Source organism: Zootoca vivipara, chromosome 1, assembly GCF_963506605.1.
Source record: "Zootoca vivipara chromosome 1, rZooViv1.1, whole genome shotgun sequence".
Taxonomy (NCBI): Eukaryota; Metazoa; Chordata; class Lepidosauria; order Squamata; family Lacertidae; genus Zootoca; species Zootoca vivipara.
In genome coordinates this window covers 2,970,121-2,994,704 of record NC_083276.1, presented here as the reverse complement: position 1 = coordinate 2,994,704, position 24,584 = coordinate 2,970,121, and the positions used below count along the sequence as shown (strand labels likewise).

General features: G+C 47.2%; 1 protein-coding gene across 2 annotated transcripts in view; it reads left to right on the top strand.

Moving 5' to 3' along the window:
- Positions 1 to 1,434: 1,434 nt before the first annotated feature.
- The window catches only part of NEMF (nuclear export mediator factor), a 37,108-nt gene continuing 13,958 nt past the window's right edge, over positions 1,435 to 24,584 (top strand). Inside the window, exons 1-25 of one of the 2 annotated variants that reach the window (XM_060269808.1) lie at positions 1,435 to 1,571; positions 2,832 to 2,900; positions 3,754 to 3,856; positions 5,195 to 5,320; positions 5,889 to 6,037; positions 7,652 to 7,719; positions 8,930 to 9,013; positions 10,250 to 10,323; positions 10,852 to 10,922; positions 11,481 to 11,556; positions 12,006 to 12,068; positions 12,481 to 12,558; positions 12,676 to 12,884; positions 14,471 to 14,644; positions 15,031 to 15,094; positions 16,322 to 16,410; positions 16,693 to 16,796; positions 17,004 to 17,066; positions 17,474 to 17,586; positions 18,775 to 18,832; positions 19,069 to 19,127; positions 20,838 to 20,958; positions 21,780 to 22,053; positions 22,684 to 22,726; positions 22,827 to 22,876. In XM_060269808.1, the coding sequence (XP_060125791.1) occupies positions 1,513 to 1,571; positions 2,832 to 2,900; positions 3,754 to 3,856; positions 5,195 to 5,320; positions 5,889 to 6,037; positions 7,652 to 7,719; positions 8,930 to 9,013; positions 10,250 to 10,323; positions 10,852 to 10,922; positions 11,481 to 11,556; positions 12,006 to 12,068; positions 12,481 to 12,558; positions 12,676 to 12,884; positions 14,471 to 14,644; positions 15,031 to 15,094; positions 16,322 to 16,410; positions 16,693 to 16,796; positions 17,004 to 17,066; positions 17,474 to 17,586; positions 18,775 to 18,832; positions 19,069 to 19,127; positions 20,838 to 20,958; positions 21,780 to 22,053; positions 22,684 to 22,726; positions 22,827 to 22,876 (2,441 nt within the window). In that variant the 5' untranslated portion in view covers positions 1,435 to 1,512. Of the gene's footprint in view, positions 1,572 to 2,831; positions 2,901 to 2,939; positions 3,053 to 3,753; positions 3,857 to 5,194; positions 5,321 to 5,888; positions 6,038 to 7,651; positions 7,720 to 8,929; positions 9,014 to 10,249; positions 10,324 to 10,851; positions 10,923 to 11,480; positions 11,557 to 12,005; positions 12,069 to 12,480; positions 12,559 to 12,675; positions 12,885 to 14,470; positions 14,645 to 15,030; positions 15,095 to 16,321; positions 16,411 to 16,692; positions 16,797 to 17,003; positions 17,067 to 17,473; positions 17,587 to 18,774; positions 18,833 to 19,068; positions 19,128 to 20,837; positions 20,959 to 21,779; positions 22,054 to 22,683; positions 22,727 to 22,826; positions 22,877 to 24,584 lie in introns of those variants that run through there. The other variant, XM_060269839.1, reaches the window with a different exon arrangement.

Here is a 24,584-nt window from a genome sequence, read left to right as displayed (position 1 = left end):
ACGATCTGGACTTGGCAGCTATGATTGGAACAGGATGGGGGAAATCACAGGGATGACCCACAGCAATGCATGGCAAGGCCAGCTAGTTATTTATAAATTTATGAGTCGCCTTTTATATGCATGTGAAGGTGATTACAGTCATATCACAAAAACAGCTAAAATGTCTACTGTTTTAAAAGCAATACCAAAAAATAATTGGAAGACTGAAAAACAACATGATGAAATGCACTATAGTAATTAATTAATTACTATATTGATTAATTAATTAATTAATAGCACAAAACACCTAAGGCAGAGGTGGCTTCATCCAGGTGCAAAAAACTTGTCAAAACAAAAATATTCCATAGCCACCTGTCCAAAGGCACCATCAACCCACATTTTCAGAGGCATGGGACTTTGCTCACACCAACTGATTCTTAACCTTGGGCTCAGGAAAGCATGTCACCTGATGCCATGTGATTGGCAGGTGGGCAACACTGCCCACTTGCCAAATTTGGCCGGGTGTGTGTGTGAGGAAGGTAAGTACCCAACCCACTGAGGGATCCAGTTCCCCACCAAGGTTCAAACACTCAAGGCCCAAATCCGCTGTTCTCAAGAGTAGAATCTCAAGAGTATCTTCTCAAAAAGAGCTTACAGAGGCTTAACTTGGCTCTCTCTTAGTCTGGCCTAACTGCAGTTTTTAATTCTCCCTTTTTAGATTGCATCACCCTCAGCTGCCGGCTGGGAGGCCTCTTTTTGCTCCATTCAGAAGCCTTGAGAGAGATCACCTAACAATTAGTAGCCATGGAAACACATCACCTGTACTTTCCTTAACAAAAGCTGTGACTGGCAACTTTGCAAGGAGTATTAAATAAGTCTTCATCAGGATGCCTTGCTCCATTAACTCTCTCCTGCCCAAACTCCCCATCTCACAGCAACATGCTCCTCTAAATAAAACATTTCAGAATTTTCTTCCTACCGTAGGTGCTAGCCAAACTCCAAACCCCAAGTTATGAATTCAAATGTGCATATCGGGCTTCCGCCAACAGCTGAGCAGGGGGGCCACTTGGGAGGCTGAGGATTGCTTGAGCTCCGGAGTTCTAGGCTGTTATGGGCTATATGCTGAGAAGGTGCCCTTGCTAAGAACAGCATCAATAAGGGCACCCTCTGGATGCCTTGCAGGAGACCTGCATCCTTCGCTTCACGGAGGAAAGGTGGGATATAGATGCAATACGTATACATACAAAATGAAGAAATAGTGGGGACCTCTGAGCATACGAAAAGTGCTTTCCCATCACCTCTAAACTCCGGCACCTCCAGCGTTGCCATTTCCACGCCGTCCAGCAGAGGGCAGCAGGGAGCTCCTCTCCTTCCCTAACGCCGCGCCGGAACAGTTTTGGCCTGGTGGTCACGCCGTAGGTCACGTGGCGCAGCGCGCATGCGCGCGGGCGATTCTACACCTGACAGGGGGAAAAGCATCCAGGAGCGCGGCGAGGGAAGGCCGGGCAAAGTCTGCCGCGGAGAGTCCTGGCCATGAAGTCCCGCTTCAGCACGGTTGATATCCGGGCGGTGATAGCCGAGCTGCGCCAGAGGTATGAGGGACCCTCCACTGCCCCCGCGACGACGGAGGCCCCGCCCTTTCACTTCGCCCCGCCCCTGCCAGCCTCCCCCAATCAGGTGCCTTCCTGGAGTTTGGGACTACAGTTCCCATGCGTTGGTAGGAGCTGGTGGGAGTTGTAGTCTAAATCACGTGGGAGCTGGCTGGGGGTCGATGGGAGTTGTAGTCGGAAACCTCTGTAAGGCACCAGAGGAAGGAGGAACATCTGTACTTGATGTTTCCCCGGGTTGTTACACCAGGCATAGGCAAACTTGGCCCTCCAGGTGTTTTTGGGACTACAATTCCCATCATCCCTGACCACTGGTTCTGTTAGCTAGGGATCATGGGATTTGTAGTCCCAAAACATATGGAGGGCCGAGTTTGCCTATGCATGTGTTGGGCTCCCAGCAGTGTTTCCCAAACTTGGGTCTCCCGCTGTTTTTGGACTACAATTCCCATCATCCCTGATCACTGGTCCTAGCATGGGTTGATGGGAGTTGTAGTCCAAAAGCAGCTGGAAACTCGAGTTTGGGAAACCCTGACTCCCACCTCACAGCAGCCTGTGTTGCCAGTGGTCAGGAGTGCTGGGAGTTGGAGTCCAGCAACATCTTAAGGGTCCCCTCCCCGATCCTGAGCTACATTCTTTCACCTGCCGATTGAAGGCTGCTGGCTTGGGAGCATTCCTGTAAGGACAACTCACAACTTAACACCCATTTAACTTTCACGCACTCGGCTTTATGCACTTACCAAAATAAGAAAAAGGAAAGGAAAGTGGGTGGGATTCACCAGGGCTACAGATCCCAGTCTTCTTTCTTTCTCCCCTTGTTCCTGGTGTAGATCTTCCCTGGTGGGGAGAGGGTGTGTGCTATTTTAAGGTCTGCCTCAGGTGCCAACATCTCTTGGGCTGGCCCTGTGTAGGACTAGCCACATATGTTATTTGTCTGGTTTTTAGACCCATGAATACATGCCACATTGATTCTATCTCACTAGTCCTGTTGCAAAACAATCAGCATAGAAGACTACTCCGGATTGGACTTAGCCCTGAAAGATGTTTGTGTTATAATTAATTTGTTGTTCCTTTGATTTAAGAAACAGTTCCTTCACTGCCTCCTCCAGCCTGACCCACAATGAGATTGGCAGTTGCTCTTTGTTTAAAAAAATTCTTGATTCAGTGTTTGCAACAAGAGCAGTCTTCTATAAATTTTCTTACACTGGTAAATATATAAATATATATGTCCTCTCTTTTTTCTTTTAGCTTGTTGGGAATGAGAGTAAACAACGTTTATGATGTGGACAATAAGACATACCTTATCCGTCTTCAGAAGTAAGAGCTAAAACTTCCTTGTTTTTTTTTTAATTTCAGGAGCAGGAAGCCTTTGGCCCTCCGCATGTTACTGGATTCCAGCTCCCATCAGTCCCAGCCAGCATGGCCAATGGTGAGGGAGCTGTAGTCCAGCAGCATCTGGAGAGTCACAAGTTAGTCATCCCAGCTCTCTTGGGAGTATTTCTAACTTTTGAATCTGTACGTGTGTTTTGCATGTATCTCCATCTCCAATGAGATAAAATAGCCAAACAAAACTAGAACACTATGTATGAAAAGGAAGTTGGAACACGTACCTGCTTCCAATGAATGTCATCTTTTTCACAAGGACATGAAATCAAGATGCATTAAAATTGATGGGACTTTTCTCCAAAGATCCAGGTGTATGTTTTCCCCTCTGCTTTCTTCTGTAGTCTTCATTTAAATGTGCATGATTACAACCTCTCCCTCTCCTTCCTCCCCTGCATAGCGGGCCCATGTTATGTATTCTCCTGGTGCTGTTGTTAAACGTAGGGAGAAGGTTCACCTGTCCTTGCTTTTCCAAGCATCTTCACACACTACTATTCCTGAGTTTCTAAACATGGTTTAGTTCATAAAATTTATATACTGCTTGATTCTTAAAAACATCCTTCAAGTGATTACTCATGGGAAACCTTCTCAGTTCTGGGGAGCTTTATGATTATCAACTACATAAATTTATTACGAGCGAGTGGATGCCATCTTTCAAATTCAGTGTTTGGTATTGAAAAAGTTAAAAATGCAAGCTTGCAGTTCCCGGAGGAGGAAAAGCATGTCTTGCACCCACATCTAGGCCAAATCTGTCCGGATGCTCCCTGATGCCTTCTGTTGTCATTAGGCCAGACCTCAAGGCTACACTTCTCCTGGAATCTGGCATAAGAATTCACACAACAGAGTTTGAGTGGCCCAAGAACATGATGCCATCTGGCTTTGCAATGAAGGTAAATGCATCTTTCTCTGCATGCTGAAGATTTCTGGGGTGGAGAGAGAAAACATTCCAAGCCACTAATGCTGTCGTTTCATCTCTGGGGATAGCCAGACAAGCATTTTGCATTTTCACATATGAACCTTACAGTATGAGACTACAGGCCCAGACAATAGTGATTTCGAAAAAGAATGGGAATCTTTTACAACCTATTTGCAGAAACAAAAACAAAAAAATGGACTCGCTGGCAGGATTTAAATAAGCATTTACAACTTTATTTACAGAGAACGAGAAATTTAACAAGGTGACAACATAGTACTGCAGTGGTACCTCGGGTTACGGACGCTTCAGGTTACAGACTCTGCTAACCCAGAAATAGTACCTTGGGTTAAGAACATTGCTTCAGGATGAGAACAGAAATCGTGCTCCGGCAGCAGGAGGCCCCATTAGCTAAAGTGGTACCTCAGGTTAAGAACAGTTTCAGTTTAAGAACAGACCTCCGGAACGAATTAAGTTCTTAACCCGAGGTACCACTGTATATACAAACAGCAGAATGTAACATTTGACGTAATAAACCAGAAATGGAAGCTGAGGGAAGTCAATAGGGAGGGGGGAAATTGGAAAACGAATGTTATTGATATTGGATATTTGTTATGAGAAAAAGAAAATCAATAAAAATTATTATTACGGTATTTTTTTTTTAAAAAAAGAGACTATAGGCCCAAATAATAACGAGGCATGTGCCTTGGTTTCCTCTTGTTGAATGGAGAGCTCTCATCTGTCCTCCCGGCAGGAGTAGGTGAATAATTCCACTCTATGCTCTAAGGCTTTGGAATGCTTTCCATAGATAAGTGCATTTATCTGGATGCAGGCAGGCTACCAATAGCCGCTGAAGACTCAGCAGCCAAATAATAATAATAATAATAATAATAATAATAATAATTAATAATTTATTATTTGTACCCTGCCCATCTGGCTGGGTTTCCCCAGCCACTCTGGGCGGCTTCCAACAAAAATTTAAAATACATTAAAACAAGTGATGGGGAGGGCTTTGGGTAGCCAAAGTCACATCTCTTCCACCCTTTGCTTCTGCCAGACCTTCCCCATAGGTTCCCCCCCCCTTTTTTAATAGACTCTCCCCAACACCATGCTTCTCCTGCTTTTATCAGGCCATTGTTCAAATATTCCAAATGATCCAAAAGTTTATGAGAGACTACAATACAGTATCTGCATTTTTATTTATGGGGTGTGGGAGTCCCCAGCTACCCTGGCTTTTTGCGGTGGGGGGGGGGAAGCAAACGACTGTTCCTCATTGCCCCTTTGTGAGACCTGTTTGTGCTCTCCCCGCTGACAGTGCCGCAAGCATTTGAAGACCAGAAGGCTTGTGAGCGTGGAGCAGCTTGGTGTCGACAGAATAGTCGATTTCCAGTTTGGGAGCGACGAAGCCGCCTACCATCTGGTTATAGAGTTGTACGACAGGGTAAGTGGAGCGTGAAAGAGCTGTGTGTCTTGGAGGCAAAAAGTCTGGCCTCTCCCCCTCGTGCCACTGCTTTGTTACTTGGTGGGAAGGTTCTTCGTTTTTGTTTTGAATTTCCTTTATTGCCATTACTATCAACCGAAAAGGGCAGTAGCAGGGTTTTGCGTCATACCATATGCAAAGCAGACAAGCAATAAATAAATACTAATTAAAGACATCCAAATTTCCCTAGGTAGCGTGGATGGTGAACATTGAGCATCCAAGTCCACAACATAGGAATTAAAATTGCACCCTTCTGACTATTTTATTACATTCCAAAATAAAAATGTCTCAAAGCGGCTTACAAATCCATAAAACAGCCTGACACTTGAGGTGTATCCTTTTATTTTTGTGATCGTAATTTGATTTAAGCTGTTTTAAATACAGTGTTTTAACGTTTTAACCTGCCCTGGGACTTTAGCGTGAAGGGAAGTAATTAATGATAATAATGCTGATGACAGCGACATAAGGAGAGGCTCCATAAAGGCTTTATAGGTTGAAACCCACATTTTGCTTGGAAACCCATTTGCAGGGCAACATTGTTCTTACTGACCATGAATACCTAATATTGAACATCCTGAGGTTTCGCACGGATGAAGCAGATGATGTAAAGTTTGCAGTGCGGGAACACTACCCTGTCGCCAACGCTAAAGCAGCATCACCGTTACCCAGTTTGGAAAGGTACCTCTCTTCTTTGTGCAGCATATAGTTGGGGGAGAAAGCAATATCCGCCCCCCGCCCCCCATCCTTCTCCAAGAACTGAGTAGAGCGGCTTTTCAGAGACCCGCTTGCTGGGCTGTAAAGTTGCTCTGGTTTGGGTTCGCCACTCAAAATGATCAAGGGGAATGAAGTGACTCCCTATGAAGAAAGGTGGTGTCATTTGGGACTTTGTAGTTTAGAGGAAAAAGTAAGTAAGTAAGGCAACACGATAGAAGTTTTTTTTTTAATATGCATGGCAGGAAAAAAGTAGGTAAAGGTAAAGGGACCCCTGACCATTAGGTCCAGTTGTGACCGACTCTGGGGTTGCGCGCTCATCTCGCATTATTGGCCGAGGGAGCCGGCGTATAGCTTCCAGGTCATGTGGCCAGCATGACAAAGCTGCTTCTGGCGAACCAGAGCAGCACACGGAAACGCCGTTTACCTTCCCGCTGTAGCGGTTCCTATTTATCTACTTGCATTTTGACGTGCTTTCGAACTGCTAGGTTGGCAGGAGCTGGGACCGAGCAACGGGAGCTCACCCCGTCACAGGGATTCGAACCGCCAACCTTCTGATCAGCAAGCCCTAGGCTCAGTGGTTTAACCCACAGCGCCACGATAGAAGTTTTTTTTAAAATATGCATGGCAGGGAAAAAGTAGATAGAGAAGTGCTTTTCTCCTCTCATAATGCTGGAACTGGTGGGCCTCCATTGAAGCTGAATGTTGGAAGAGTCAGGACAGGAAAAAGAAAGGACTTTTTCATGCAGCACATAGTCAAACTGTGGAATTCCCTGCCACAGGAGGCAGGGACGGCCACCAACCTGGGTCGGTTTAAAAGAAGATTAGACAAATTCATGGAGGTGGAGAGGGCCATCAGTGGCTACTAGCCACCATGGCTATGCTCTGTCTTCACAGTTAGAAGGAATACTGCTTCCGAATGCCAGTTGCTGGAAACCACAGGAGGGGAGAGACTTCTTGTGGTCAGATCTTGCTTGCAGGTTTCCCACGGGCATAAGGCTGGCCACTGTGAGACGAGGAGGGTGGACTAGATGGGCCCTTGGCCTGATCCGGCAGACCCTTCCTATGCTCATAACGTGCTTTCCTCTTCAATATCATTCAATATCATGAAAATGGTCAACGGCCTGGAAACGATGCCTTATGAGGAACGGCTTAGGGAGCTGGGTATGTTTAGCCTGGAGAAGAGAAGGTTAAGGGGTGATATGATAGCCATGTTCAAATATATAAAAGGATGTCATATAGAGGAGGGAGAAAGGTTGTTTTCTGCTGCTCCAGAGAAGCGGACAGGGAGCAATGGATTCAAACTACACCACCTAAACATTAGGAAGAACTTCCTGACAGTAAGAGCTGTTCGACAGTGGAATTTGCTGCCAAGGAGTGTGGTGGAGTCTCCTTCTTTGGAGGTCTTTAAGCAGAGGCTTGACAGGCATATGTCATGAATGCTTTGATGGTGTTTCCTGCTTGGCAGGGGGTTGGACTGGATGGCCCTTGTGGTCTCTTCCAACTCTACGATTCTATGATTCTATGTAGCAATGTATTCTTTTTGGGGGGTGACCTTCCTCCCCATCTCCCACTTAACAGGTTGACAGAAATAATAGCCAGTGCACCGAAAGGGGATCAGCTAAAGAGAGTCCTGAATCCCCACCTTCGTAAGTACCATTTATGTTAAGATTGAAATCAGCAATAAGCTATGTTTTGTTTTTCAAAGTTTGCAAGCAACTTTGAGCACTAGAGAAAAAAGCAGGGTTGTAAATATATCTAAGAGATCCTGTTGGAACATCAAATAACATTTAGAAAACATCTGAAGGCAGCCCTGTTTAGGGAAGTTTTTAATGTGTGACATGTTAATGTATTTAAATCTTTGTTGGAATCCGCCCAGAGTGGCTGGGGAAATATATTTTTACCAGTAATAGCCAATTGCTTTTGAGAGCTGTAATGTTTTTGAGATGTACAATATCTTTGTCGCGATACTTAAAATCTATATATATAAAAATGTAAACCGGCCATGTCCGTTGGTTTCCACTTTCCACTGAAACCGCTTGAGTGATAGCGATGAAATTTGGACACAGCATCACATGCCACTATGCGAGTGTTCCTAGCTACATGGGGTATGCAAATGTCACACCTGCGCAAGCTAAAACCCCATTTTTAGGACCTAAAAAGTCAGCCAGGAGACCCTGTTGAGCATGCTGGGAAAAGAGCCAGGTTTCAAAACATCGCCCTCTAGCGGCGGCTACACTGGTACTGCAGCTAGAAACCCTTCCCTCTCCACAGCACCTCGGCTCGTCTTTACAAACTAGGCCAAATGGAAGTGGGAACTCGCCTGGGTGGGGGTTGGGGGGAGGAGGGGGCGGGATACGTCATGGATCGGGACAGGGTGGGGGGAATCACAGGGATGAGCCGGGGGTGGGGGGGAGGAGGGGACGGGATACGTCATGGATCGGGACAGGGTGGGGGGAATCACAGGGACGAGCCACAGCAACACGTGGCCGGGCCAGCTAGTGACATATATTTGTTTGGGGCTGGGAAGGGACAGATGTTGATTCAGATAGGTAGCTGTGTTGGTCTGACATAGTCAAAATAAGTAAAAATAAAATTAAAAAAATTGTCCAGTAGCACCTTAGAGACCAACCAGAACAAACTTAGTTTGTCTCTAAGGTGCTACTGGACAATTCTTTTTACTTATTTAAACAAATGGTTGTTGAAGCTGGAGGCCTCTTCATCCCCTGTGTATAAAATGTCCCATATTCTGCCTTGTTTGAAACAAAGTCCTTGGGGGGAGGGATTCTTTTAAATCCATGTCTCTGGCTAATTGTTTGGTCTTATAAATGGTTCTCTCCCTTCCTCCACTTTTTATAGCTTATGGAGCCACACTTATCGAGCACTGCCTTATGGAAGCGGGAATTTCCAGTAACGCCAGAGCAGAACAGATAGAAGGGAAAGGCAAGTGCCCAGACATTTCATCGTGAAATGCATCGCACACCCTTTTGCATGTCACATGACAGAGCTGCAAAATGCCTGGTATTTCAAGATCTTCGTGTTATGCAGTGTGGTGTATCACTTTAATTTCATCTATTAGGCCTGGTTAATTCCCTGTTTCTTGTGAGTGGTTCTCTGATGTACTAGTGGTGTTAAGTCGATCATCTCAGCAGTTATCGCCAATATGCTGCTCAAAAGGTTAAAGGTGTTTGTATAGGGTATATATTTCAGCTCTGTTCATTACAACCTGTCATTTTTGCACCTCATTCACCTCCCAACCTACACTCGCTTCTTTACATACCTGCCATCTAATATTGTGTGCACGAGTCCTTGAAAGCTTAAACCATAATAAATTAGTTAGCCTATAATGCACTGGTTTTCAACCTTTTTTTTCTGGGCCACACTTTCAGAATAACAATTTGCTCTTAGCAATTTTTTTATTGCTAAGAAATACCTGGGAGAACAAAAAGAAACAACAATTAGCAACTGATTTATAGCATAGAACCCAATTGCTTTATAATATAATCATGGGACACCCAGAAAGTATAAAACAATGCAGCTTACATAAGAACAAAATATAATTAAAAATGAGCATCTTATGTATGGAGCTTAAATATGTATACAAACTCCATGAGAGGTGTGAGCTTTTGCCAGGTAACCTCATTTATAAAGAATATGTTTATACTATCCTATACTACACTGAAATGTTTAAACGTTTCCTTGTCTTTGAATCTCCCACCCTGCTTGCTGTCCTCTCCTGCCACGCCAGTCTTTGAGAACCACTGCTTTAAGTTGTCACATGACTCTTTTTGCTGTAAGAGACTTAACACAGCTGATGCTTTGGAAATGCTTAATTCTCATTCCCCTAAACCAGCCTCGGGGCCAGGCTGCAGCTCTGGGCTTGATCATATCCCAAGCATCTCTAGGCAAGGCTGAAAAAAATAACCCAGGGATGTGGGACCTGTTGCCCTCTAGCTCTTCTTGGACTGCATCAACACCAGCCACCAGCCAGCATCACTAGTGGTCAGGGACGATGGGAGTTGCAGTCTAATAGTGTTTGGAGACTCCAGGTTCCCATCCTGGCATTAGGTGGACAGATTATCTGATCTGGCCCAAGGCTGCCTCCAGTATGAATATGCTGTAGCACGACAGGAAGCCACAGCCTCAAAAATCTTGGATTCCCTTATTTTCTCTTTTTAGATGTTGAAAAGGTACTTGCTGCGCTACAGAAAGCAGAAGAATATATGGCGATCACAGACAACTTTAACGGCAAGGTAGCTCATGGTTGAAGCGCTCTGATTTTGGCACACCCCGCGGGTTCCAGAGAAGCAATGTTCAAACATTGCCATTGCAGATCTTCCAGGGAGGGGCGGGTTTAGTAAACATTCTCAAGCTCCCTAGCCCAGAAGTGGAGGCAGTCTGGGACCGTGATGCAAAAGGCAGACTTATTGGCCCAAGGAGGAGGGGAGCCCAGAGAATCTCATGCCAGAATAGCTGTGGTTTGACCCTTCTCATATCAAATGATGTATTCTGGAGAAGGTGTACAAATGTGGATTTTGTGGTCGTCTTGTTGTGATCCTTAGTTTCTTCTCCCAATGTGTTCTGGCCTAGTGCTTACCTTCCAGTTTTTGTGAACCAAGCTTCCAGTCTCTCCCATCCCCTCACCCCCGGCTGTCTTGTACGCTCTGGTCTAACTGGCCATTATTGATGGCTAGCTAATAATAAAAGTCATAATAATTCCAAGAACAGAAAACTGAAAAGAAATGTTGCTCAGGGTTTCTCTACTTCTCTTTTTCTGGCAGGGTTATATCATTCAGAAGAAGGAGAAAAAGCCAAGTCTGGAACCCAACAAGTCTCCAGAAGAAATCCTCACGTATGTATTTTGAAGGGAACCTCCTTTTTGGCGCCTCACTTTCCTGCTGGTCATCGAATCATCAAATTGTAGAGTTGGAAAGGGACCCTAAGGGTCGTTTAGTCCAACCCCTGCAATGCAGGAATCTCAGATAACAACTCTGTTTACAAAAAATTGTTAAGAAAATGTATGACTTATCAACAATTTATAATGCATGAAATCTTAATTAATGTATACAATGCCAAAATAATAATGGCACATGCAACTCAATATCTCTAAACCAAATAGTCCAAATATTCATGGTGTACGTCCATGAGAACAACTCTCTCTATGTGTACTTGTGCTGGTGCCGTCCCAACAGAACTCTGACAACGAGATACGCAGATTTGAATCTCTGTTTCATGAATCTTCTTCTGACCGGCCCAAAAAGGAACTACATATACAAAGGCAATTCTATGCTCCTCTAAATAAGTCAGCTCCAACATTAGAATGGCCCTCTGCTCTGTTTTGTTGCAGCCTAGAATAGCATTAGCTGCTTTTGGTTTGCTGCTGCTACATTATCCAATGTGTGTCTTGCAGGTATGAGGAATTTCACCCTTTCTTGTTTTCACAACACACAAAATGTCCGTACGTGGAGTTTGACTCTTTCAATAAGGTATGGTCCTGCGTTTGGTATCTATTGAATTTTATAAGTGGGGTGTAATTTTTTTTATTGTGCCAGGTGGTACAGGGAAGCCACAGTGGCCACTGAGTTAGAATCTTGCCAACTGTTTGTGGTTGCAGCAAGATGGATCTGAATGCAGCATAGCGGTTTAAGAGCCAAGTTTAGGATTCTGAGTTACAGATTTTTGAAGCGGCGGGTGGTGGCATCTGTGCTTTTGAGCGTCACCAGAATGTGGAAGCTGCGACACAAAAAGTTGCTTTGCTCGAGTGAATTATGAACTCAAACTTTGGAGTTTTGAGATTTTAAGGAAATCTAACTCAAGGGCCTTTTTGGGTGTAATTGGTTTTGTTCTGAACTTTTATTTTTTATGAGAGATGAAAAGCAACTTCCAGAAACACATATATATATATATATTAAAAAGTGTTCATCTCTTTTGGAAGGCAGTGGATGAATTTTACTCCAAGCTGGAGGGACAGAAGATAGACCTGAAGGCATTGCAGCAGGTACTGACCTCGTGAAAAAATTAACATTTGACACAACACCTTGTGGCTTCCCTAAGGAGCCAGTTGCCAGCTGTGGATTGTCGTTCGGATGGGGAGAATTTAACTTTTGTCCCTGCTGAGAACCCTAATAGCTTCAGCATTAGAGGGGAAAGTTTGCTGCTGTCAAACACACACAGTATACACACAGAGCTCTCTGTGAGATAGCATCCCTGCTTTTGCTAATGCAGAGTAAGGCACAGCCTTGGCTCCTGCATCTTTTCAACTTGGGGTGTATCAGGAGAGTGGTTCCTTCTCGCTACCTGCTTGCACCCATCCCTTCCCTCCTGCTTTGTCTTCAGCTCACGCTGCCTGAGTTGGCATGAGCATCAAATCACCACCCATCTTTCTTTCCTCCTTCATTTTGTCCTGAAAGGAGAAACAGGCACTAAAGAAGCTGGAAAATGTTCGGAAGGACCATGAGCACCGGCTTGAAGCTCTCCATCAAGCTCAGGTAAAGGCTTGTTATTGTACCACCACGATCACACCATAAATTGTTGGCTTTAGTCCATTTGTCATACTCCAGAGAATCTCAGCTGCTTCTCTTTCGGTCTCCTTCACTTTCCCAAAGGAAATTGACAAGGTGAAAGGGGAGCTTGTGGAAATGAACCTGGAGATAGTTGACCGAGCCATCCAGGTGGTCCGGAGCGCCTTAGCCAACCAGATTGACTGGACAGAGATTGGCGCTATCGTCAAAGAAGCCCAGGCCCAGGGGGACCCCGTGGCAAGCGCCATCAAAGAGCTGAAGCTGCAGACCAACCACATCACGATGCTCCTGAAGTAAGCGCCGGGCAGGTGGGAGAAACGTGCTGGAAAGGAGTGGTTGGTGTGTGTGTGTGTATTGAAACTCCTTTGTAAGGAGGTTCAGGATAAGGCAGAATCAGGGAAGTGGGAATGTGAATAGCTGAAAATGGGACCTCACTGCTTGGAGACAAACTAACCCTCCGAGGACCCAGTGCTGGAGCAATGGGAGTGGGGTCCCTGTTGCTGTCTCATCTGCTCCAGCAAAGACCACATTGGGTTCTTATCTGTAATTTAATTGGATGAATAAGCCCTACCCCAGCCTAGGTTGACTTGAGGGCTGTAATCTGGAGAATATTGGGAGCGCTACTTGGGTACCACTGAAATCAGCAGAGCTGAGGCTTTTCCCATAAGGAGCTGGTTTTGTAAATTGATATGTTGTGTTATACAGTATTTATATCCCGCTCACCTGGGTGGGTTTCCCCAGCCACTCTGGGCGGCTTACAGCATATAGAGAAACACAGCAAAACATCAAACATTTTAAAAAACAGACTATCCTATACAGGCAACAAACAAACCAAGAAATCAATAGTAACAATAACAACAATAATAAACAGTTTACAGTTATACCCAAATTAAAATAACCACCAAACCCAACTGTACATTTAACCAACCCCAACCTGACAAAAACAAAACAGAGGAGCCAAAATTAGAACTGTTTAAAACATTGAAAAACATTTTGGCCAGTTGTCCCAACCCAAGAGTTGTCCCAGCAAAGTCCCTCTGGCCTCATGCTTATACATGAGCCCAATAGGGACGCGGGTGGCGCTATGGTCTAAACCATTGAGCTTCTTGGGCTTGTTGATTGGAAGGTTGGCGGTTCGAATCCCCGCGGCGGGGTGAGCTCCTATTGCTCTGATCCAGCTTCTGCCAACCTAGCAGTTCGAAAGCACGCCAAAAAGTGCAAGTAGATAAATAGGTACCACTGTGGCGGGAAGGTAAATGGTGTTTCCGTGCTCTCTGGTTTCCGTCACAGTGTTCCGTTGTGCCAGAAGCGGTTTAGTCCTGCTGACCACATGACTCAGAGAGCTGTCTGTGGACAAATGCCGGCTCCTTCGGTCTGAAATCGAGATGAGCGCCGCAACCCCATAGTCGCCTTTGACTGGACTTAACCGTCCAGGGGTCCTTTACCTTTTACCTTTACCTTTTTATACATGAGCCCAAGAGCATATGGAGGCTGTCAGATTGGCTACCCCTGCACTAAGTAGATAAACCTCAACTCTTGCCCACCCCTGCCAGTGTGTGATGGCTTCCTTTCTCCCCCTTACGACCAACAGAAGCAGAATAAACCACGCAGAACAGACAACTGAAAACACACATGATGTGTGTAATAACTCTGCTGAATTCAGCTTTCTAGGGACAAAAAACAATGCAGAATTTTACTGTATTATTAGACCACAGATCATGTGCGCAGTCAACAGAATGAATGGGAAATCCTGGCCAGAATTTTTCATTTGGTCTTCCTACAGCTGGCAGCGCACATACTTTTCAAAAAAATAAAATAAAAAAGGACCTGGACTTTTGGCCCCGGACTTTTACAATGTCTGTCTTTTCTGCTTGGCTAGAAACCCTTACATGCTCTCAGAAGAGGAGGAGGGAGCTGAAGAGGAGGTGGCAGAGGAGCCGCAGAGCGGGAGGAAGCAGAAGAAGAAAGCCAAACCGCTTCCGAAGCCCCAAAAGAACAAGCCCCTGCTGGTGGACTTGGACCTCAGTCTGTCTGCTTATGCCAATGCCAAAAAGTAAGAGGCTCGAGTGTTTGGCTGGAATATAGGAACAGTTTAGTGCCACTGAATCAAGGGGTTCCTCTCTCCTCCTCAATTACATTTCTTTTGGTCCTGCCCGAGGCATCAAGTCAAGATCTTTCTGAGATCCATTACTTCAAATCTCTCTGCAGAGCGTTAGGCCAACTTTCCATTCGCACCCCCACCACTGACTTATTCCAGGGAGTCATTAAGTGTGGACGAAGCGCTACAATTAGCACTCCTTTTGTACAAATTGCTCCCATGCCAATTAGCATCTTCCATATCATGTGGTTCTACGCTTTTTATGGAAAGGTAAACAGGCTGTAATCCTAACAGAAGAAGGGAATGGGATAGAGACGTTGACACGGCTGTTTCTTTCCCAGGTATTACGATCACAAGAGGCACGCGGCCAGAAAAACCCAGAAAACTGTGGAAGCTGCGGAGAAGGTGCGTTGATGATCTCTTTGCCTTTCTTCCTTCGAAACCAGGCATAGGCAACCTTGGCTCTCTAGATGTTTTGGAACTACAACTCCCATGATTCCTAGCTAACAGGGCCAGTGGTCAGGGATCATGGGAGTTGTAGTTCCAAAACATCTGGAGAGCCAAGGTTGCCTATGCCTGTTCGAAACACTTTATGGCAGCAGCCATAAGCAACTCTTTCCAGTCTGCTTGGAGCTTTTCACAATTTCCACGGTTCATACACATCAGCCGAAAATAAGCTCCAGTAATAGAAAGCTGGGGAACCTCCAGCCCATGGGCCCAGCCAAGCCTGCCAGGCCTCTGAATTTGGCCTCCGATTCTTATGCAAACCAAGCGCACTTGTCAGTCACCTGAAGTCATATTATGTCCTGCACAGAGATCTATTATCTCTGATCTAAGTGCTAAGTAGGAAGATTGAAGACAAGGGTTCTCTTCTCTTTCATCTTTGGGCTAAGCGCTAAGATCAGAGATAAGCCTCTGCTCTTTCGTAGTAAAAGCTATCAGTGCCGATTTTTGCCCTCTCATCCCACGGTGCTAAGATTGGAGGTAAGTCTGTGCCTCTTTCAACCTTGAAATTTGAATCGCCTGATGCTGTAGAGTTGACAGATGGGTGGTGCCGCCGCCCCCCATTGAAAAAGGCCAATGAAGAGGTATGGATCTGGCCCTTGAGCTGAAAAGGTCTCTTCCTGCCTGCAAAAGGGTCTCTTCCTCCGCCCCTGATATAAAGGTTTAGTGGCAAGTGAGCCGAACTCAAGAGAATAGCCTTGTGGAGTCTGGGGGCAAACCCTCCAAGCCTGCTGTTGGTGAATCCAGAGTGTCTGCTTCTGATCCGGCAGCAGTTAAGAGCAAGGTGGTCAAAGGCAAACAGGTCGCAAGCCGCCCGCAGGTAATAGGCAGCACATGGGCCGGTCCAGGAACTAGCACACTGGTCATTTTGAGCACCTGCCATTTGCATTGCCTGCACTAGCTGGTTGCAACTTGGGAGATCTCTTTAAATTCCCAATTCTAGTTGCAGGAAATCACAGGAGGGGGAGAACTGCTCTTGTGCCCAAATCCTGCTTGCTGTTTTCCCACAGTCACTGTGAGAACAGGATGCTGGACTAGGTGGGCTTGATCCAGCAGGACTTTTCTCACATCCTTAACTCTTTCCTTGTTTGTTTGTTTGTTTGTTTGTTTGTTTGTTTGGATAAACAGGCCTTCAAATCAGCGGAAAAGAAGACCAAGCAAACACTGAAAGAAGTTCAAACAGTTTCCACTATTCAGAAGGCAAGGAAGGTGTTCTGGTGAGTGTCTGTGCACGGGTAAAACAAGTGAATTATCTGAACATCGTCTGCATGTTCTTGCCTGTGTGATGTGAGTTAAGTACTTAATGCTTAAGAGCCAAATGTTTTAAGCTTTGGGTTGGGAGGAACTTGCCATTCCTCTTTCAGTTGAGTGGGGTTGGCAAGGGACGGGCTTAATTGTTCCTAAAACGTGGGGCTGTTCCCTGACAACATCACAAGTTGCCCTTTTTTTTGTTCTTCCAATACCTTGCTCTGTCTTGATGGCTTGATGTAATCTGGCAGGTTTGAGAAATTCCTGTGGTTCATTAGCTCTGAAAATTACCTTGTTATAGCTGGAAGAGACCAACAGCAAAATGAAATGATCGTCAAGAGATACCTACGGCCAGGTGAGTCTGCCTCGCTCCTCACTCAGGGGGTGCACTCCAGATTTGGGACAGGCTAAGTAAAGTTCAGCTGTGAAGGAGTCCTATGCAATTTGCTCCTACAACATGTCATGATGGCCACCAACTTGGTGAGCTTTAAAAAGAGGTTTAGACCAAAGCTGCAGGGATATTCACCACTGGCCTCTCTCTGTCTCCCTTCCTCTGTGTAAGGCGACATCTACGTGCACGCTGACCTCCATGGAGCAACCAGTTGTGTCATAAAGAATCCAACAGGTAAATGCTTTCAGGAAAGTGAATTTTGAGAGGGCAAAAGAACAGTCTGTCATTATTACGCGGATTGGTTTGGGGGCTTTCCCCCCCTACCCTAAATTTTACTGATTTGTGAAAATCTGTGGACCGCCCAGAGGACTTTGGTGGTGACGAGGCAGTATACAAATGTGTCAAAAATAAAAAGTCAGTTTCCTGCTTTTTCTTCAGCACGCAGAGGATGTTGGCTGAAGTCTCGTGATTTTTGCCTCTGCTATGCTTTCCACAGAGCAAATCTCCTAAATAATGTGCCCAAACTGCATTGAGAAGACCACAACGTTTATTTTTAGCAATGCTAAACTTGGAGAGCTCTGTTTTCTTTGGTGTTGGGGTTCCCTGGTACTAACCTGCTTCTGGCGCCGGTTCTGTTCCAGGGGAGCCCATCCCTCCACGGACGCTCACCGAGGCTGGCACGATGGCCCTGTGCTACAGCGCTGCCTGGGATGCCCGGGTCATCACTAGCGCCTGGTGGGTGTATCACCATCAGGTAATGAGGCCTGGAGTGGCTGCTGTTACTTTTATTCTTGTTATTTGTTTGAGTTTATGTACTGCCCTAGGGATGTGGGTGGCGCTGTGGTCTAAACCACTGAGCCTCTTGGGCTTGCTGATCAGACGGTTGGCGGTTCGAATCCCCATGATGGGGTGAGCTCCTGTTGCTCTGTCCCAGCTCCTGCCAACCTAGCAGTTCAAAAACATACCAGTGCAAAACAGATAAATAGGAGGGAAGGGAAATGGCATTTCCATGCGCTCTGGTTTCCGTCATGGTGTTTCATTGCGCCAGAAGCAGTTTAGTTCTGCTGGCCACATGACCTGGAAAGCTGTCTGGACTAACGCTGGCTCCCTCGGCCTGAAAGCGAGATGAACGCTGCAACCCCATAGTCGCTTTTGACTGGACTTAACCGTCCAGGGGTCCTTTACCTTTACCTACCTATACCGCCCTATACCTGCAGGTCTCAGGGTGGTTCACAGAAAAGCTGAGCGGGGTGTGGCTTGGCTTAACTTTGCATTTTAATGAAGGACAGCCAATGAAATTGATAACAAATCAAGGGAGAAAGTGGGTTGATACGGATTCAATTTATAAGAAAGGAGACTCCGACTCGATGTTAGGAAGAATTTTCTGATCATAAGAACTGTTCAAGAGTGGAATAGACTCCCTTGGAAGGTGAAGGACTCCCTCCTTCTTTGGAGGTTTTTAAGGAAAGATTGCAAGGGGTGTGTGGACTGGATGACCCTTGGGGGTCCATTCCAACTCCACCATTCTATAATTCTGTGACATTGGTGATGAGTCACCGCAGCTGTGCTGGGAGGCACCAGATTGTGGAAGGCTGTTTTGGAACATCTCTATGGTAGGCCCTGCTTCTCAACAGCCTCTTTCTGGTACTTAATAATGCTTATTTATTTATTTTATAAAAATTTATGTACTGGTTGATTGTAAAAACCCTCAAAGCAGTTAACAGAGAAAAACAATAAAATTATCAGTAAGAAACAACTCTTTCTTTAGGACATCCAAAAAGTAAAACCAGCAGTAAACTAAAAACAGATTAAAACAGCAAAGTTCTACATTTTTGGATAGGCTAAAATGTTCTTAGCAGGCGCCGAAAAGGGTACAACTAAGGAGCCTGTCTGATGTAAAAAATCAGTGTGTGATTAACATCTCTGGATAAATTCCACGCAGGTGTCTAAAACGGCCCCCACTGGAGAATACCTGACAACTGGCAGTTTCATGGTCAGAGGTAAGACCCACCAGGTGAGACACAGAGAGGGTTCCTGGAATCCATACCTGGCTGGGCAGCCCCAGGTCCAGCTAGGGGTGGAAGGGGAAGAGTTTCGGCTGTTCCCTCTGGGCATCTTCACATCAAGATCCCCCAACGGCTGAACTTTGCAGGATTCCTCCCCTCTTGCAGGACAGAACAGTGGAATGTTCACAAAACTCTGAACAGATTTGCTTCTTTCGTTTCCTCCTACACAGGGAAAAAGAATTTTCTTCCTCCTTCCTATCTGATGATGGGCTTCAGCTTCTTATTTAAGGTACAGTGCCTTCAATTTCTGGTCACCAGTTATTCGGAGGTCCTCCTTAACACAAACTAATCCCGTGTTGATTCCTCTGTATTCTGCTGCACCCGCAACTGCAGTGATGGGAAAGGAGTCCTGTGCACATTCAGCCCCCCCATTGGACCAGATTTTTTTTTGGGTGGGGGAATTGTATTCATTCATTTATTTATATTTATTAATTAAATTTCTATACTATCCTTCCCCTGAGGATCACATGGTGGGTTACATTATAAAAACACAAAAATACACAACATAGTAACAAACAAAATCAATACCCCGCTCCCACACACAGTTTAAAAGGCCATCGATTTTGGCTATTCGCCATTTGGCTAATTAAACAATTGCTGTGTTCTCCTCCCATTGTCGGAGGCAGTAAGGGCCTTTAAATGGCAGTTGCTGGGAATTTCGGGTGGCTGGGAGAGGCACTGTTTCCCTCCTGCCCTGTTTGTGGTCCTCCCTTTGGGGCACCTGACGTCAGGTTTCAGGAAACCGGCTTCCTCCCCCCCCTGCCCCCGTGGCAGTAGCTAAGCAGGAAACAAAGGAAAATGAGTCTTCTTACCAGTTAGAAATTTTAATAATCACAGCAAGAGAACAAAGAACCCATCTCCTAGAAATGACGGAGCTCCCAATTAAGGATTCCACCCCCTTATGTCCCTATTAATCCACGTCACTTCTACGCCTTGCAATCTGAGCCTGTCCCCTCTGTGCTTTGTGTGCTTTCTGTTCTGCCACTTTCTCAGCTCTTCTTGACCTTGGGGAGAGCGGAGGAATGCTTTCCGGAGACAGTGAATCTGTGAACCCTCTCTCTCCCACTGTTTCTTCTCCTACATGTTTTCCCTCCAGTATTTCCCAAATTCTGCCTTCTGAACTACCGTATTTTTCCATGTATAACACTCCCCCGTGTATAACACGGCCCCTATTTTTTGGGACTCCTAATTAAGAAAATGGGGGGAGATTGCCCAGAGTTGTTAGGGTTGTTGAGTTTGGGGGGCGGGGCGGGAATGCCGACAATTGCTCACCCGCCTGACCTCCCGCAGCTGACAAGCGCCCGCCTCGCAGAAGACACAAAGCACCTGCCCAATCACATCCAGAAGCCACAAAACGCCTGCGCAATTGCCACAACAACAGCCAATCCCAACCAGCCTTTGCCGCATACACCAATCTTCTCCTTCTTTGGCGATCCCTCGTAGCTGAGTAAGATTGTCTTCCATGAACACGGTTTTAACAATGGGTCTGTAAGTGACTGCAGAGGCCAGTTCTGGATCCACATGCCCGTCCCTGCCCCCCGCAATACTCTTACACATGACGACCCCCAATTTTTTTACATTTATTAAAATTAAAAAAAACCTCGTCTTATACACGGAAAAATACGGTATGTCCTTCTGCAAACCACTGTTCCAAATCTATACTGTCCTCCTGCTCCTGGGAAGATTCAGGATCCGGATCCAGAGCAGGGAAAGGGGAAGGGGGAGTCTCCCACCATTCCTCCTCAGTGCAGCCCTCCTCAGCACGGTCCCTGACACCTGGTTGGCCACTGTTAGAGAAGGATGCTGGATTAGTTGGGCCGTTCAGGGCCCCTTTTGTGTGGGTGGCTTCTGCATGTCCAGCCTGTCTGCTTCAGCTTCGATGGGTGCCTGGGAGGGGCGCTTCCTGTGTCCCTTGGTAACACGGCCTTCTCTCCCCCAGGTGGACGAATCCTGTGTGTGGCGACACAAAGGGGAGCGGAAGGTCAAAGTGCAAGACGAGGATATGGAGACAGTGACCAGCACCACCAGTGAACTGGCGGCGGAAGAAATGGAGCCCTTAGGTAGGAGGGCAAAGGGGGTGATCGGCATAGCTGCCAAGTTCTCCCTTTTTTAAAGGGAAATTCCCTTATGCTGAATAGGCTTCCTCACGAGAAAAGGGAAAACTTGGCAGCTATGGTGATCGGGGGCTTCACACGCTGCCGGGGAGAGCTTAGGGGTGGCCCTGGGATATGGGACAAAGTCCGTTGACACAGTGAACTCATGGAAAAGAGTCATTTTGAGGAGAGGTTGTTTTTTTATTATTATTAGAATTTATATACCGCCCTATACCCGGGGATCTCAGTACGGTTCACAGAATAAAATCAGGATATAAACCCACAAAATGCCTAATAAAAATAAAAACAACAACCCAATAGCCCCCCTCCCCCCAAAAAATCCAACATTTTAAAAGGGCACAGGATGTAAATTGGATCAACCAAAGGCCTGGTTAAAAGGTTTAGAGGGGAGAGGGCAGCCTTCGCCAACCTGGTGCCCTCGAGATGTTTTGGAGGAAGACTCCCATCACCCTAGCCAACACGGAAGCAATCCAAAATATCTGCAAGGCACCAGGTTGGTGGAGCCTTGGAGAGGGAGAGAGGGCCCCAGGCAAGCTTTCTGGTGGGGAGAGTTTTCGGTCCCGGGAGCACTATAGGAAGAATGGTCAGCAGGAGATGCTCAGTCCTGTCCTATCCAGGTTGGAATACAGTTCCCATCAGCCCCAGTTGGCATGGCCAAAGGTCAGGGATGGTGGGAGTTGTGGTCCAAAGTATCTGGAGGACATCTGCTTGCAGACGGCTGTTAGACTCTAGGCCCCGGAGAATGCAGTTGCGCTTTCTTTCCCAAGATGCACCAGAAGGAGACGACAGCAGTAGCAGTGATGGCGAAAAGGAGGAACCTCAGGAGAAGGCTGAGGATGAGGAAGACCCGGCCGAGACCCCCCACCAGGAGGGGGATGGAGATGGGGCAGGGGATGCCCTGGCTCTAGAAGGATCGTCCGACGAGGAGTATGCAGACTCGGAGGAGGAGGGCAAAGGGAGTCAGGAACTGGCAAAGCAGGCCTCGGAAGAGATACATTTTCCCGACACGACCATTGACCTCTCGCACCTGCAGTCCCAAAGGTAACCGAGACAGGCTAAGCCACACCTTGGCTTCATGTGTGTTGCTTTCAGGAGGACGAAGCAATGTATGGATTGTGAGCTTGACTGGGTGCGAGCTGCAATTGGCGTAGTGAAATCTGGGAACTGGTTTCTTGGAGCCAGCTTAAGGAGGAGGTTGTCAACTCCTGAAGGTGTGCAGAGGAGGGCGGCCAGGAGAAGGAAGGGTCCGGAAACCAGGCCTTACGATGAAGGGTTGAGTTGGCGATGTTTAGCCCGGATAAGAGGTGATCTGATAGCCATCTTCAAATATCTGAAGGAGATGGAGCAAGATTGTTTTCTGCTATTCCAGAGGGTAGGACTTGAACCAGTGGATTCAAATGACAAGAAAAGAGAGTTTAAGTCAGGCATCCCCAAACTGCAGTCCTCCAGATGTTTTGGCCTACAACTCCCATGATCCCTAGCTAACAGGGCCAGTGGTTGGGGAAGATGGGAATTGTAGTCCAAAACATCTGGAGGGCCGAAGTTTGGGGATGCCTGGTCTAAGTAAACATTAGGAAGAACTTTCTCTCCCGTAATCAACATCCACTTCCCAACATCTCACACCAGATTGGCAGGTCCTGGTAACAAAGGAAATTATTTGTTTCCTTCCAGATCCCATCTGAAACCTGCTCCAAAGGAGGACTCCTCGAGCTTGGTAAGCTCCTGCCTGTTACCAGCCGGTGATCGTAACACTTGCCTGCTGCCCCAGAGGAAACAGACAAGAGTCTTAATTCCTTTTTCTCTCTCCCTTGCAGAGCGACAGCAAGTCTCAGGGCCGGAGGCACCTCTCAGCCAAAGAGAGGAGGTGAGACTCCTTGGGCGGCAGTGAGCCTCAGGCGGCAGTTTCAGGGCGGTTTGAGAGATTTGATTGATTGGGATCCAGCAGACGTCTTCGGCCTGGGCTCTTGTGGCTGGCTTTCCGGCCTGACTTTCTCCCTCCCCGAGGAAATTTCTGCAGGGCCACATGCAACACAACCTGAGCCAGGCTGAGGTTTGCTGGCTGCTGGGGCCAGCGTGGAGGGAGTCCCCTTTTCCCTCCCTCTCCTAACAGTATCCTCCAAACTGTGTGTGTGTGAACAGGGGCTGTGCTTCGGATGGCCCCCCACCCCCTGCCTCACTGGCCCTCCCTCCCACCCCCCTGCCAGAGCTGTCTGCCTCCTCCTTCCTTTGAGCAAGGCAGCTCAGGTGAAGGGGTTTGGGTGGCCCTGCTAAAGCAGCAGCAGGAAATGTAAACTGGGGTGGAGAGGAATTGGGGAAAGAAGGCAGCGGCCAACCATGAGTAGCAAAAATTAGGCTTGTCTCGGCAGCAGGTGGGTGGGGACCACTGAGACCATCACCATGTAGAGGAGTAAGGGGGTGGCAGAGGCAGGGAGGAGATTAAGGCAACGGGGGGGGGGGCGCTTTGAATTTCCTCCCTGACAGGTGCTCCTCTAGCAGCTGCTGGTTGGTGCCTCCTTGCTGAGTTTGAAGACAAGCAGCTGGTCGGACTCTGAGCCCTTGGGTGGTCTTTTTTCTTTTTCTTTTTCTAAAATATATTTTTATTAAGTTTTACATAACAAATTTAAATTCAAGCACGTCATTCACCTCCTCATTCACCTTCAGAAGACACCTGAAGGCAGCCCTGTTTAGGGAAGCTTTTAATGTTTAATAGATTATTGCATTTTAATATTCTGTTGGAAGCCGTCCAGAGTGGCTGGGGAAACCCAGCCAGATGGGCGGGGCATTATTATTATTATTATTATTATTATTATTATTATTATTATTATTACAGTGGTACCTCGGTTTACGAACACCTCGGTTTACGAACTTTCGGTTTACGAACTATCCTAACCCGGAAGTTAGTAAACCGAGGTGCCGGAGGTCTACTGAGTGTCCGATGCCTTCGGGGAGGCCGGGCCTTCGCTCCGATGCCTCCTGGAGGCCCGCAGCGAAGGCCCGGCCTCCCCGAAGGCATCGGAGCGAAGGCAAAACCTCCCCAAAGGCATCGGAGCGTCGGATACCTTCAGGGAGGCTGGGCTTCGCTCCGATGCCTTTGCGGAGGCTGGGGAGCCGCGAAAGCGGTCCCCGGCCTCCGCAAAGGCATCAGAGCAAAGCCCCAGCCTCTGGAAGGCATCGGAGCCGGGACTTCGCTCCAATGCCTTTGCAGAGGCCGGGGACCGCTTTCGCGGCTCCCAAGCCTCCGCAAAGGCATCGGAGCGAAGTCCCGGCTCCGATGCCTTCCGGAGGCCGGGGAGCGTTTCCGCGACTGGGCTGTGCAGCCGCGAAAGCAGTCCCCGGCAACCGGAAGCCAGGGACCGCTTTCGCAGCTGCACAGCCCAGTCGCGAAAGTGCTCCCCGGCCTCCGCAAAGGCATCGGAGCGACTTCGCTCCGATGTCTTTGCGGAGGCCGGGGAGCACTTTCGCGACGCTCCCCAGCCTCCGGAAGGCATCGGAGCCGGGACTTCGCTCCGATGCCTTCCGGAGGCCGGGGAGCGTTTCCGCGACTGGGCTGTGCAGCCGCGAAAGCGGTCCCC